Source organism: Lichenostomus cassidix, chromosome 19, assembly GCF_008360975.1.
Source record: "Lichenostomus cassidix isolate B80296 chromosome 19, HeHo_3.0, whole genome shotgun sequence".
Classification (NCBI taxonomy): domain Eukaryota; kingdom Metazoa; phylum Chordata; class Aves; order Passeriformes; family Meliphagidae; genus Lichenostomus; species Lichenostomus cassidix.
Genome location: NC_139499.1, coordinates 9,401,042 through 9,416,454, shown reverse-complemented (window position 1 = coordinate 9,416,454; position 15,413 = coordinate 9,401,042). Strand labels below are relative to the sequence as shown.

At 48.1% G+C, this 15,413-nt stretch overlaps 1 protein-coding gene across 1 annotated transcript in view; it reads right to left on the bottom strand.

Moving 5' to 3' along the window:
- The window catches only part of AATF (apoptosis antagonizing transcription factor), a 33,871-nt gene extending 18,458 nt beyond the window's left edge, over positions 1-15,413 (bottom strand). Inside the window, exons 1-8 of the mRNA XM_085078543.1 lie at positions 15,296-15,413; positions 13,734-13,922; positions 13,083-13,514; positions 12,366-12,503; positions 2,725-2,839; positions 2,211-2,415; positions 1,332-1,499; positions 514-597 (exon numbers count right to left, since the gene is read on the bottom strand). Coding sequence (XP_084934669.1) covers positions 514-597; positions 1,332-1,499; positions 2,211-2,415; positions 2,725-2,839; positions 12,366-12,503; positions 13,083-13,514; positions 13,734-13,922; positions 15,296-15,380 — 1,416 coding nt within the window. The 5' untranslated portion in view covers positions 15,381-15,413. The remainder of the gene's footprint in view (positions 1-513; positions 598-1,331; positions 1,500-2,210; positions 2,416-2,724; positions 2,840-12,365; positions 12,504-13,082; positions 13,515-13,733; positions 13,923-15,295) is intronic.

The window sequence follows — 15,413 nt, the reverse complement described above, 5'->3', positions numbered from 1 at the left end:
CACTGGGTGCAGATTTCTTGCTTCTAAGAATTTTTGCAAATAAAAGGAATAACTGGCCTGGATCCAAGCTGGCCCAATTCCAAGAGAAGTGCCAGAGCAGCCCTTTCCCATTCAGCAGGTAAATGAGATGATTTAGGCTGAGACAAGAAGACCTTCAGTGCTTTTGAGGATCTCCTGGGATTGTTTATCCTAAGGGAGCATTGCCCACAGAGAACAGTCACCTTCAGAGAATTCAGAGCTTTTTCTCCTGTGTGGCCACATTCCTGACACACTCAAGGACCAGCAAGTTCAAAATATGAGCAGCAAGTTCACATCCACAGTGCAAGTTTGGGCTAACACAGCCCTGCAGCAAAAACTGAGAGCAGAACCCCCTGAGGTACCTGCAGAGATTCTGGATGTTAAAACAGGTAACTGAGTTTCACAGGTAAAGAGAAATACAGCAACTGTAGTTTCTCTATAAGTATTAAAATCCAGCTGGAGCCATAATTCCAACACACATTTACCATCACCTACCTGGTGATAAAAGTCATCATCATCAAATATCTCCTCATCGATGTCCTTCAGGTGCCTGTTGGAATCGGAGGGAGGGAGGACTTCCTGGAAGCATCAAGGAAATACTGAGAGCTCATAGTGCATATTTCTGCCCTTAACTCCAGAGACATCATGTGCAGCAGCTTGTAAACACACTTGATGATATGAAGGAATGGGGAAAAACTCCCAACATAACAAGCTTTTAAGGACTAGGAATACATTTAAAGGCAAGGCAGAAACGCTGCCAATGCCAAAATAGATTTATTATACCTTTACTGGGAAATAAATAGGACTGTGCAAAGTCTTTCTGGCAAAATACTACAGATATTTTTTATGTAATGGCAAAAATACATCTTGCAAGTGCAGTAATTCTACCTGATCTCTCAGAATTGAGTATTTATTCATTCTTAAATACTAAATTAATAACGGGCTTACTACTAACATATTCTGTAGGTTGCATGCAGTATGATTTTAAAAGGGACTTTCTGGGTTAAAGACTCTGAACTGCAGAGTTTTGCTGCCACTACCTCAAAAATCAGATTTAGTAAGCACCACTTCCTGCAGCACAGGAGGGGCACAATCCCAGCCCAAACCTTGCTTTCCCATCAAGAACTGGGACAGGAGATTAACACAACCACCACCAAACTGGAATTTCAAAGCCTCTCCTTAGCCACTACACTCCAGCAATCAACATCCGGCCATCTCCTCCTCCATCCATCTCTCCCAAACAAGACCACCACCCGCTGAAGGCCGCACCGGCTGCTCTGCAGAGCTCCACAGGAGCAACAAACAGCCCTTACCGAGTTGTCAGGGCCAGGCTGAGGGGCTGGGGGAGGCTCCTCCTGCTGCTGCTTGCCCAGCACGGTGTAGAGGGAGCGGCGGGTCTGGGTGCGGCGCAGCAGGCGCTCCCTGTCCATCAGGATGTGCTCGATCTGCGCCACCACCGAGCGCTCGAAGGCGCCGAAGCCCTGCGCGGCATCAACCAGTGTCACATCACACACACAGCTGCTCCTCCAGGCACCAGCTTCCCTCTATCTTTCCATGTCGCTGCATGAGCAGACAGCATTCCGAGGGAGGGGGTTTGGGGCTCGTTGAGGGGATTTCTGAGAGGATTTTTTATTTGTTTCTCCCTCGCTCTCCCTTCCCGACCTGAGGCAAGTTGACGACTGGCTTAATAAAATGCCTTTGCTGTTCTGGTTCAGATTAACTTCTCAATGATTAATACCGACTCAGAGATGTGAGGAGACCCTGGATCTCTGGGTGAAATGATTACCCATTGTATTAAAGCATACACTTCATGGAGGAGGAGAGCCTCAGAGGGCCCTGCTTGTGGTAGGAACCACAAACAGCTCATGCATCAGCAACAGGGGCATTTTCATGGAGTTTATTTGCTGCTCAAGATTGGCTGTGATGGGGTGTCTGGTTGAGAGAACACAAAACTGCCATGGGCAGGGAACCCTCCACTATCTCAGGCTGCTCCAAGCTGGCCTTGGACATTCCCAGGGATCCAGGGGCAGCCACAGCTTCTGTGGGCACCCTGTGCCAGGGCCTGCCCACCCTCACAGGGCAGAATTTATTCTGTGTATCCCACTTAAATTTCCCCCCTCTTTCAGTGTGAACTTGCTCCCCAGATCCCTGCTCCACCAGAGCCATGTCAGCACACACAAACCAGGCCTTGCCTTTCCCATTTTGCCAGTTGCCAGCTTTGTCTTGTCGTGCCACTTCTGCAGGACGCTGTTCCTGTAGGTCCTGAAGTCCCTGTAGCGCTTGGCTATGAACTCAGGGTACTCCTCAAACTTCAGCTTCCTCTTGGGGAGGCTCCTCCTCTTCTCCTGAGCTTTCTCCACTTGCTCCTCATCACTACTGCTTGGGATTTCATCCTCACTGGAATGAAAACAGAGATGATAAACAGCCTGCTCCTCCCTAAGGCAATGTGTGAGTCTGTGATGGTCTCTCCACCACCAGCCCACACCACACTGGGATTTTTGTTAGAAGCCCCATGGTTTAGCCCCTGCTCCGTTATCAGAAATATTACAAAACAGGCTTCCCACAAAGCAGAAGGAATTCAAATGACAGAATATCACAGCAGCAACTGAGAGAGCAGCAGAGTGAGGGTGGTCAGCAAGGCTGTGCACTGTCCTGTTTGCTGCAGACCAAAGGATTCACAAAGATCTTATCTCTTTCTGCATTTACCTCTCAGTTTTTGCTTGTTTTCCATCGACCAGATACCTCGTGCCTGGGTACTGATAAAGCAGCTCATCCTGGAGTTCCACCAGCACTTTCAGCAAGGCCTCCAGGGCTTTACAACCTGCAGAGCAAGAGACACAAGTGACAAGATCTGATCTGTGGGGGAAACTTTAAACCATGACCTGGCAAGTTTAATGAGAAGATTCTGATCAGAAAAGCAGAACTGCAGCCTCAGAGATCCTTAGGAAGAGAGAAAGGGAAGAAAAGATTGGGGTGGAGGGGTGTAAATGGATCAATACATGGTGTGAATGTGATTTTTATTGGGGTGAGCAGCTGCACTCCAGGGTGCTCCCACACACAAATCCTGCAGGATGTGATGCTGTGTATCCAAAGGCTGTTGTAGCTGACAGCTTTCCCGTAGCCATGCAGTGTCTGTTCCCATGGCTGTGAGTTCTCCAAGGGCCACAGTTCCAGCTGACTGTGGGACAGCTTAACTGCACACTGCCACAGCATCTGCTCTTTAAAAATAGTTCTGTGGCAACCAACAAGCCTCCCTGCAGAACTCTCTGAGAGAAAACAAGTGTTTGCCCAGGCCTACATCAGCTCTCCCTTTGCACATCACACAGGGTCAGCTCTCCCAGGTAAAACACTTGGCACACTCCTACCTCAAAATCTAAAATGTACTCTGGCTGACAGAGCACGTGGATTTGTGTGGAGAGCAGGAGGTGAGACCTTCCCAGAGCTTTACCTGGTGCCTCCTCTGCCACAGAGCCAGTGAGGCTGCTTTGCTTAACTCCCCAGCCTTCCTTTGTATGTGGCACAAAACTGCAGGGAGAATTTCTCCCCACTCCATTTTTTTCCTTATTTCTGCTTTTTAATGGGGGACACAGAGATCATGGGGAGAGTGAACAGCAAATCTTCCTCAGGCAGACAGAGGCAGTGCAGGCAGAAATCAGCCCAGACACTCAGAGGTCTCAATCTCTGGTGTGTTACCACTGTGATATTGCTCAGTTGTCACCACCTCCAGATAAATTACGGCCTGACCTCAGGAACAGCAGTGTCAAGGAGAAGATGCTTTAAGATTTTTGCTGCAGATCAGCTGCTGGACTCATCCTCCCCAAGCCCACAGTTCATTGTAGATACACCCTGACAACTCCTCTATATAAACCTATTAACGGATTAGGTTTGCTGCACTTGTAAATCAGACGTGTGTGAGCATCAAAACAATTCCACCAGACAAACAGACAAAAGCCCTTCAAAATGCATTTGTTGGATGTGTCTGCAGCTAAAGCATGGCTTGCAGAAGCCAAGTGCCCCCACCCTAGCCTGAGTGCACAGCTTACACCAGCAAAATCCTTCCCACTGCCTGCAACACAGCCAAATGTCCCCAGAGCTTCCCAAACTGTTTATTTTCTCCCCGCTGCCTCTCCTCCAGCAGCAGTGCTAATGCACCCCAGGCAGCTTTGATCCTGGCAATTACAACTGGAGTAGCACTCCAGCTCTTCTGGGGTATAGCAGGGCCACGGCGAGCAGGCAAGGAAATAAAGACAGCCTCAAGCTCCCCCAGGCTATGAGAGTCGAACCCCAACAGAAGTGGGGATGGGGAGCAATTTTATTTGGAGTGAAGGGGCTGGAGAGGGCAGGGAAGACAATGACCGTGTGTCTAACCAGGTGGGAGGGCTAATTATTCCAGGCAGTGGCTTCATCACGAGCCTCTTACAGCTGGGTAATTTCCCTGTTCTCAGTTCTTGTGTACTTAATAGCATTACTGGATGGCATTCTCATTTTTACTGTTGGCTGCTTAAGTGTGCTGCAAACTCAACTTCAGAAGCCAAGTGTCAGCCTCCCCTGCTCTCTTCCCATCTAGCCCTGCCCTATCCATTTCACATTTAATTCCAGAAGGGACTGTTTTCTTCCCAGCCTCCTCTTCATCTTCTCTTCCCTCGAAAGCCCTTGTGTGCCTGTGCACCGTCTGGCCCCATCTGGGAACGAAGGCAGCACAAACCAAAACTGCTTCATGGATGCAAACTGGGCCATTTGGAAAGGAGGCTGGACACTGACTGACCCTCCTAACCCCCAGCAGGTTTCTGCAATGCTGCTCCTTGTCTGAAACAAGAGAACAAACATGGTTGGAATATAACTTCCAGATGGGACTCGGAGTGTCTGTGGTGAGACACCACCTTGGAAAAGTCGCTTTTAAGAGTCCACAGAAACCCCTTCATTTTGTGTCCAGGAGGGAAAAAGTTGCTCCAGATGCAGCAGGCAGCAGATCAATCCAGCCAGAACGCTGGGAGCCAGCACCAGTAAATCAAAGTGTGCCTTTCTCTTAATACTCCCTCACATGTCCTCATTTTATCCAGCCCTCCACCCAGCCTGGAAGTAGCCCTGGAGTATTTAGCTCCGTTCAGGGATAGCACTGCCATGTATCAAAGTGTCAGGAGAGCCACCAGAGATGAAATCTGTCCTGCTGCTCCCAAACCACACAGAATCAATTCTGTCAATGCCCATGGTTATGGACAAACTGGCCATGCTGCTGGCACTGGGGTGACCTGGCTGCAGATTTGGAGTTCAATGGATTCACAGAGCCAACCCCTGAGATTCCCAAAACTGCTCCACCCTGTCAGAGCTACATCCATCCAGCACATTCAGAGTGCACTGGGTCAGGGAGGAAATCCTAAATCTGGGGCAAACCTCTCAAGATTTTCACTCCATGTGGCACCTTGCATGGTGCTGCCATGGCAGTGCTTCCCACAGACTGCATCCAAACACAGGAACATCCTTCCTGGGATGTACCAGCAGGAATCACCACCTACCCAGCACACAGCTCCACTCCAGAGCCTGTGCCAACACTGGAAATTAAGGACTTTTTCCCCTCAATTAAATCTGAGGATCTGGCATCACAGGAATATCACTGGCACGCAATGCTTTTCATTCTCCCTGCACCTCCACAGGCTGGTGAAGTGCTCAGACAGAAAAGCTGGAGCAACGCTGGCGCTGGAATGTCAGGATGCAGAGCCAAAGCTGAGCTGCCCAATCCTGGGAGTGATCCTGCCTCCATGCAGAGTCCCTGTGTCCCCATGGAGTCACCAGGGCACACCCTGCCCTGCTCCCATGGAGGAGAGCAATCCAACCTCCTCTTTTAATCGCTGCACATAACGAGGAGCATCTCCAGCAGGTACCCAGCTTTATCCCAGCACTTGGATGAAGAGGGGGAATCTTCCCTCCTTAAAGGGCTGTGGGACAGGAGTTAAACTCCAGGTCAAAACGGCCCTCGATCTGCTGGCCTCGGAACAATGCTCCCCATTCACATCCAGCAGCCAGCCACTTGCACTAGTCATCCCCAGCAATTAATCCCCCACGAAACACGTTTGATTAAATCTTTTCAAGCAAATCCTTTGCTTTGCTTTTGTTAGTTCACTTCTTGTCAACATCTATTAAAATATGCCTTTAATTCTCCCACAATCTTAAAAAACACCGATTCCACTGTCTTCAACTTTAATCAACTGTATGGCCGGCATTTTTCATTTCATAATAATGTGCTGTTTGGAATTCAAGAGGCAGGCTCAACATCAATCATTCGGCAAGAATTTTTCCACTGCAATAAATATGCAAATGAGGAAAGCCAGTCAGTCGTATTTCAGGCCCGACTTGCTAGTGTTTTAAAAAAGACACAAATTTATTAATTGCCGTTGGCCAGCGGAATCCTATTACTTTGGGCATTGATTACAAAGCTGTGTGAGTGATTATTGTGCAACTCGCAGGCTATCCAGGCATGAGGAAAAATTATTAAAGCAAGGCAGAGATTATCAACTCGGAATAACAATAAGCCTTAACATTTTAGGCCTCTAACTTCTTCAACAAAGAATTACGCCGCAGCTCCAGTGTATCATAATTCTGAAGTCTGTCAGTATTACTTTTGGAGCTTGCTCTATATTCCCAGCAGCAGAACGACGTTCCCAGGGAGCAGAAGGAGGGGGAATTCCTGCAGGTATCACATCTTAGACATGGGGCTTTGGACAAGAGCTTAGCTGTAATTCCCACCGTGGAAGGAACCTTGGGGGGAACAGGATGGGGCAGGCAGGATCCCAGCAGCTCCAGCCTGGCACCCCTCGGTGGCCTGGGGCTCCCAAATCAACGTGGCACAGAAATAAAAGCCTCAGACAGGAGCTACAGGAGCCAGCCCAGGCTCAGCCATAGGCCAAAGGTGATTTTTTAGAGGTGGTGTGGTTGCATTTGCATTTCTCACCGACTTCAGCTCAATCCCAGCACAAAGCACTGGTAAATCTGTCCAAATTTAGGAAATGATGGGAGTAATGTTCCCTTCACGCTTCCTAAAACAATGAGTTTGTGGCATTTTATCAAATGACAGTAGGAAAAGGGCCAACTTTGCTGCTGACTGCAAAGGTCTGCTCCACACCCGAGCCCAGTTTGCTGGTTCCATTGGAATGCAAATGATGCACCAGCCTCTGCAGAGGGGAAAATTGTGTTCCCTGGGCACAAAGGAGCCAGGGCTGCACCCCCTTTCACAGCAGAGCTTCAGCTGACTCCCAAAGAGTTACAGAACAGCCGCAATTTAGCCCTTTCACTCCAATATTACTGCATCTGACAGGAAGGACAACAGGATCAGACACAGATGAGTTTGCTAAAAGTAAAGAAAATAACTGGATGCAACAACAGAATAAAGGCTGGGTATTCAGGGGTTTATTAGAGGGGACTGGGGGAGGGGGAAGGCTGAGGAGGAGAGAAAGAAACACTTCCATGAAGTTCATGCTCTAGTGATTCGCCTCAACCATCATCTTTTGATATCAGCCCAAACCGGGGAGGGGATGGGGCTGGCAAAAATGAGATTTATAAAAACTGATGTTTTACATTACTGTAAATGCAAAGAAGCTGACAGCACACATTGCTGCCTCTGCCAGCCTGGAATCCCCAAGCACATGGGCAAGGAGGAGAAAGGAAGAGGAAATGTGAAATTTCATAGTTATCTGGATATTAAGGCCAGAAGGGAACATTAGCCCATCCAGACTGACCTCCCCACATAATACCAGGCCATTAATTACATTTATCATGACAAGCCCCGAGTTTCCATCTCAAGGTACCCAATTGCCAATTAATCCGAGTTAGCTGACATTTGCACATGCTTGTCTGGACACTTTTAAAGCCTTTGTTTCCCTGCATCTTGTTTGTGCAGTACACAGACTAACATGCACAAATATTTAGCTAAATTCTGTTTAATTAGCTATTAATCTTGAGAAGCTGGGGCGTAGGCAAAGCTGCCTGAGTGTGGTGTAATCCCCCGGGTGGATCAGGTCACCAGCCAGGGACTGTCCCACCATTTCCTGCACTGCAATTTAAGGCAGATTTCAAATAAATCCCAAACAACACACATGGCTATGGAGATCACCTATTAAATTACTTTACCACACCTACACAGGGGAAGATGACAACAGCTCTACACAAAAATACTAATACCACAAGTTGAAATCCTTGGCACTGATCAGGGAGGGAGGGCAAGAGTTTTTTCTCTGAAAACAGCCCAAAATTGCATGTTAAATAAATGTCCTGCATTTCTCCACTACCTCCCACACAGAATTCCTGAACAATTCACAGACAGTAACCACCCACAAAATACTGTGTGGTGCCTCTCACAGCCCAAATCCTGCTCATGCACAAAGCATCACTGACTTGATGAGCCAAACAAACATTCACACAAAAACAGAGCTCCAAAACTGAGCCCAGTCCTCACCAAAAGCTCTCCACAGCATATTCCACAGAATTTAGAAAAAAGTCTGATTCATTCATTTCTTTTAGCTGAGAGAAGAGTCTTCATTAATGTCAACAGGCTTTGGCTCAGTCCCAAAAGGAGCAGAACAGATTCTCCATTAGATCAGAGAGGAGAGGTGAAATTTGGGGACACCTGCATCCACATCCACTTAAATCACATCCAACCCTGCATGAATTGACAGGGCTGATGCTTTTTGTATTCATAAAGTGTCCAGACTAATACAATTCAATTAAAATGAACTACCAGTTTTAAGTGGGCTAGATCTGATCACAATAATTTACACTCAGGCTTGAAACCCAGTTCTGCTGTCACACATTTGTGCAGGCTCCCAGTAAAATCTTCAAAGCAAGAATATATTTAAGTCCATGATCTTGCCTAGCACCAATTAATCCTGTAACTGCTCTATGCCTCTGGAAACTGTGTAATCTGCCTGTGCCTCAGTTCCTCCCCCTCCCTGTGACACTCACCCCGCTCTGTATTAATGCATTAACATCTCCAGATGGAGGTGTGGATACATTGGAGTTTCAAAAGCCAGCCAGGAATAGAGGGGAGAGGAAAATTACGAGGGAATTCTTGGCAGCCGAGTCCTGCAGGCTTCCCTTCAAAATTCCCAGCCTGTGTCAGTAAATGACACTTCATCAAAGAGCTTTCCCTATCCAGGTGTGTCCAGGGCCAGGTGAGGGAGAGGAGGATGCCTTGCCAGGCACATCCTCTCTCCCAGGAAGTGGAACAGGTTCTCTGGCACCTACAGCAGACTGGATTTTATCCAAAATTAGTCACTGCTTAATCAGTTTCCTCCACATGACTTACCTGAATGTTGTAGAGGATGTGAAAGTATTATTTTAAAGACTGGGATTTAGAAATCCCAAAAAAATTCCTCATCAAAAAGACACTGAGAACATTACATACACACTAACCACAGACTGAACAGACTCTTTCCCTCTCTCAAATGTCAAAATATTGCAGAACCAAGCCAGAAGAAAATGAAGATACTCAGTGTGAAGCACTCAGAGAGGTCTAAATGTGCTGTTTAGTCCCAAACCACAGAACCTGCCATGGGACCAGAAAACCAAGCTGCTGTGCCCTGCTCAGGGAATTATTCCAGGTGGGAGCAAAGTCTTAAAGCTCTTGTTACCTCCTTGTCCCTCAATTATTTGTGAGGTTTTTGTCACTCCATGAAGATTTAACACACCAAACCCCAAACCCTGGAACTGCTTAATTCCTGACACTGGATGTGGCTTCACCAACACTGTTTCCACCTTTTCTTTGGCTCTTTCTTGCCCTTGAGGTAATTTTTGGAGACAATTTCATGAGATCCCCTTCCAGCCTCCCTGCCCCTCACCAGCACAGTGAAATATGAGTGGCAGGCCTGCAATCTGTGCACAGACACAGCACAGAAACTTGCACCTTGCACTCCTTTTCTATGTAAATAATGCAGGGATCCTGCGGGAACATGCCAGGGATTGGAATTTTTAATTAATGGCTCTCTTTAATGTGCAAATCAGGAGCAGATTGCAAATTCTGACTCACATTGATTATGAAAAACATTAATTGAACGTGCAAGACCCCAAACAGAGGCAACATCTCAAGGCCTGGGCCAGACTGGAAGATGCAGTGCAGGGGAATACAAATCCATCCTGGAGGAACAGCACGTTGCAAGCAGCAGCACCTTGGAGTTGTGAGCTGGGAGGGTTTGTGTGTGCAGGGCATTAAACATTGGACATTTGTGCTGCTCTCTGAGCTCAGCTCTAAAAACCAGCCAGACTTTCTCCGTGGGTGCAAAACAGGAATAAACATGAGCTCCATGACCATGGTTTGGTCTCCCATTTGTATGTAAAAAGGGTGATGGGAAAAAAATATGGAATATAATTAAAGATTCAAAAAAAAAGAAAAAAAAAAGGAAATAAAAAGTAAGACAGCACAAACAAAGCAATGCTGTCTCTTTAAACAGAAATTCATCCTATATAAATTATGGCCATAAACTTTTCCTGCAGTGCAGCCTAATTAATTCTTGTTCTATACACAAAGGGAAATGCTGGGTGACAAATGGGTGTGAAGCCTGAAAGCTGCCAGGTCTGCAAAACATTTTCTACTTCAATTTATAAGCAATTTTGCAGTAAATCATCTACCAGAACCTGAGATCTCAGGAATCTAAGGTTGTCCAAAGCACGTTGTAACATTAAAAATAATAATAAAAAAAAAAACCCAACATAAAAGATTATGAAAATAATAAATTAAACACTTGAGGTTTTGTAACCTCCACTCTCAAAATCTGGAAAATGAGCATGACCTTGCCATTTTCATTCAGGTTTGGCTTTAGAACTGTAAATGGATGGAGCACTGCTGTCTTCTCTTTAACACAATTACACTCCAGCCCTTAGGGATTTCCAGCACCACAACAGGGTTGTCCTAAGTGGGAGATGCCCAAGAGGAAAACACACCAAGGACCATTCTCCAATTCAAAAAATTCAGCCTTCCTGTGAGCACAGAGCAAAAATTTCATGAGAAATTGAACGATTTTGGATAAACTACTGAAAACACTCTGCTCCAGGAGCTCCAAGAGCACTGGGAGTTACCTTCCTCCAGCATCCTGCAGGGTTCACCCAGAGTGTGGGATTTTGGCACCAACACCAAATCATTTCCTCCTGTTCAATGAGGATGATGAAAACGTGCCAGATTTTGTGGATTTGGACAGAAGTGCTGAGGCTTCCCTGAAAGGAGAGCATCATCCAGTCCACAACAGTGCCAATGTCATGATGATCCCAAATCCTGTCCAAGGCTGGAGAACATCACATACAAGTGTAGCAGCAGCAGTACAATGTTCCTAAATTCAGTATTTCCCATCTGTCAGCCTGAGCATTTCCTCTGCTAACACTGCCCAGGTCACTCCAGCTTTATGTTCTCTCTGCCTTCCCAGATGAACTACAGAACACAAACCCAAGCCATGAGGAGTATCAGAGTGAACTCCTACACCTTCCCTGCCCAGATGATGAGGAGAGGATCATTAAGCAGTTATTAGCAGTGGAGTTTCCCTCAGAGTTCTGCCCAACTGAGGGATTAGCCTCTGCAGCACTGTGGACATTACACTCCATGCTCCTGGATGTATTTTGCTTATGGGAAATATCAAAATGTCAACCATTGTTTCTGTTAAAGGTCTTTAATGATATTGCATCTTAGACCTGTAATGAAACATGGAGCTGGTGCAGTTTGTAATGCATCTCATTAAGGACATTAATAACGTGTGTTCCACTGAAAGGTCAGCAGTGTTGGTGGGAGTTTGCCTTTCTGTCCTTAATCACTTCATTTACAGCAGCAGAGCCAACTTTAAACCAGCAAGTGCCTCACCTGCTGGAGCTCCAGGTAAGCTGATCACCTGCCATGTCCTGGGCAGGGGGGAGGCAGAGGATCACAGCCAAAATTTGCTGCAGGGACAAGATTCAGGGTCATGTCTCATGACCCAGATATCTCTCTCCCTGTGCACTTACCTCAAGGCCAAGTGGCAAAAAAGTGTCCAAATATAAAAATTAAAGAGAACACACCACACTGAAGGTGAGTACTTTGCACTTATCAGCTGGAGCCTGCACTGGAGAATCTACCACAGATCTCATCAGACCAGTGTCATTAGCAGGGATTCTCAGAAAGGAACAGATGAAGCAGCTCCAAACTAGAATTTAACTGCACAGACCCTCTCCTTTGGGCTGCACTACTCCTGCTCAAGGCAAACCTTTGCATTCACTGGCCCAGCACAAAACTGGGACAAGGTGTGGCTGGATAAAGCATCCCAGCTCTGCACCAAACAGCAATAACCAAACCAATTGTTCAAATGAGACTGAGCAAAGTAGAAATATTAAAAGGCTCTTACAGTTCTCCACAGCGTTGTCAAAGTCCTGTCCTCCCTCCTTCCTGAACCTGGGGTAGGTGTCTGGCTGGGGGAGCCTGTTGGCTGTCATGAGCACCTTCTGCATCTTGATCCTCCCTTCCATCAGCTGATCCCACAGGGCTTCACAACAGAAAGGACAGAAAAGAATCAAAGTTAGCAAGCCAGAGCACTTGTTCCTCGTGAAGGAGCTCACAGCTCAGGCCCTCTCCCTGGGGCTGCATTGCTCCTGCACTGAGCAGCACCAAATGGGTGCCACAAACTGTCTCTGGACAAAGCAAATCCCAACTGCAACTCTGTGACCCACAAATCAAACCATCCCTTTGCTTTGCTGTTTCAAAGGACAGTCTGCAAACGGAGGTTTGATAGTTTTACAGCTCAGACAGGAAGAAATTGCATTCTGGGTGTTACATTTTGAAAAGAAACCAAGTGATCTCAGCATCACAGCAGGACCAGTGCAGGAGATCCTGTACCCAGTGGTACCACGAGGATATTCAGCACTGGTTCAGCTAAGCCAGTGGATAAATACACTTCACACATGAGCCTTTGCAGCAGCAGTGACAGCAGATTGGCAGAACACCTGCACACGGCCATGCAGGGTGCTAGCAGCACCTCACCATGCCGAGGGGCTTCCCAGCAGGGCTGGTTTTACACTGCCAGCAGGGGACAGGCCTGGCAAACACACAGCAAACATGCACAAACCTAGCTGGTTCCTCACAGCTTTGCCCTTCTCTACTTCTGCTGTCTCCTGGCCTCTGGAGAAGGTCATCACCCCTCCATCATCTTCCAAGTCTTTGGTTTCCTTTCCATCCTCATGGTTTTCACTCCCATATTCTTCCTCCTCCTCCTCACTTCCTTCTTCCATGTCAGCATCATCATCATCTTCACCCTCATCTTCATCATCCCCTTCACTGCTCCCTGCATCATCCATCCCCTCTGTAAACTTCTCAAAGTCTGTGATATTCTGGAAGCTGAACTTTGGTGCCTTGGCCTTGACAGACAGATCCTCCTCTTCATCATCTGCCAGGTCATCCTCCTGCTCACTGCCAGCACTGCTGGCCTTCTCCCTGGCCACAGAGTCATCCTCTTCTGAGCCTTCAGTGCCGCTGTACCAGTCATCTAACGCTTCTTCAGCTAATAAATGAGAGAAAAAAGTTATTTACTTAGCAGGAAGATGTGCCACTTTGCAGTGTTGACCAGCAATGGCTCAGGTTTGGGCTATTTGATGTCCAACTGAGCTGTAGCTGTTCCTTGCCCTGTAACAGGTCCCTGAGGCTTGATGTGCTCAGTCACAGGCTGACATCATGATTTGTGTAGTCTAGTAAAAATGGGGGAAAAAAAGAGATTTCTTACCAGATCCTTCCTCAGACACAGCATCTCCCCAGAGCTCTTCCTGCAAAGCTTTCCGAGATGTGGCTTTTCCACTGTACCTCTTATCAGCTTCCAGGAGAGAGGCTGAAGCTCTCTTCCTGATATTACCAGCAGGCAAAATGTCATCCGTGGTTTCATCCTCAAATCTGTCAATCACTTTAGCAACTGTAGCTGTGGGGAAAAAACACAGGGAAGAGGTGTCTGAACTGGATTCCAGTCTAGAATGGGCAGCTGCAGGAAGGAGTCCTGGGAAACTCCTCATGCTCTGTAACAGTGCACTGCACAGGGGAGCTGGGTGGGAACAGAACTCATGGAACAGTCTGGCTTTGAGAAGTGCAGGAGAGCCACACAAAGAATTTCCTGCAAGGGGGAAAGGCTCCTGCATGAAGCAGAACACAAGCCAAGCCTATCCAAGCCCTCCCAAGGATGCAGGAGAGTCTTGTGAGAAGTGCAGCTCTTCGTGTGGAGGGCTCTGCAAAGCTGCAATGCCTTCACTCACTTCATGCTTGCAGATTAAAAGAGGAAAACTCCAATTCAGACGCACTTTGGCCTCTTGCTATATATATAAACCACATAAACATTTCAGAAAAGCTCAACAGAGGAAATAATTTCACTGTGGTTATTACCCTCCTTCATCCCCATCTTCTCCAGGACACAGAGCAGAGCAGCCCAGCCCAGAGAACTCATCCCACCCTCCTCCCTCCCTGCCTTCATTCATGTGCAAGACACCCTCTGCCAAATTACAGGGTTAGCTTTGTTCAGGCAATCGAGCGACTCAAATCGCTGCGTGCTCTTAATGTGTGTTTGGAAATGTTAATGCCTCACTTGGAGCGTTCGTTTGAGGCAGAGGGGGGGCAAAAAAATCTGCTCATAACCAAAGCAACAAGATCTGCTCTAACTAGTCATTCCAGCTAGCAGAGGATGGCAAAATGCTGGGCACCAGGGGATGGCTGGGCAGGAGCAGAATGGCCTGTGGGACTCCAGGGGTTTCCTGGAATTCTCAGTCTTGGCATCAGCACAGGCTGAATTTCTCTTCTCCCCAGAGCAGCTCTGGCTGCTCCATCCCTGGAATGGCCAAGGCCAGGCTGGACAGGGCTCGGAGCAGCCTGGGACAGTGAAGGTGTCCCTGCCATGGCAGGGGTGGCACTGGATGAGCTTTAAGGTCCTTCCCAACCCAAACCAGTCTGGGATTCTGTGAATTCTGGAAAAAAATTAGGGTTACTGAAATGAGAAACGCCTCTGCTGACCGCGGTAACTTAGCGATTCCTGGGGTGTTCCTCACAAGATCCTATGGCTCTCACATAGATTACAGAGAAAGCCAAGCCAAGCCTAACACAGCCGCGATCGCTGAGGTCCCCCGGGCACAGCGGGAGCAGTGCTCTGCCCGCAGCACCGGGACACCGGGACACCGGGAGGGACAGCGGGACAGGGGGACACCGGGCCCGCCACGCCGCCACGTGCGGCCGCTCCGGCAGCTCCCGGGCCGCCCCCGCCGGCCCTGCCGCCCCCGCCGCCAAGCCCCCCTTCCCCCGCTCCTCCCGCACCTTCCTCCGCGTCGTCCTCGGGGTCCCGCGGGGCGGGCCGGGGGTCCAGCAGCTCCTGCAGCCGCAGCGCCAGGGGCGCCGCCATCTTGGGCAGCGTGAGGGAGCGCGGGGCGGCCCG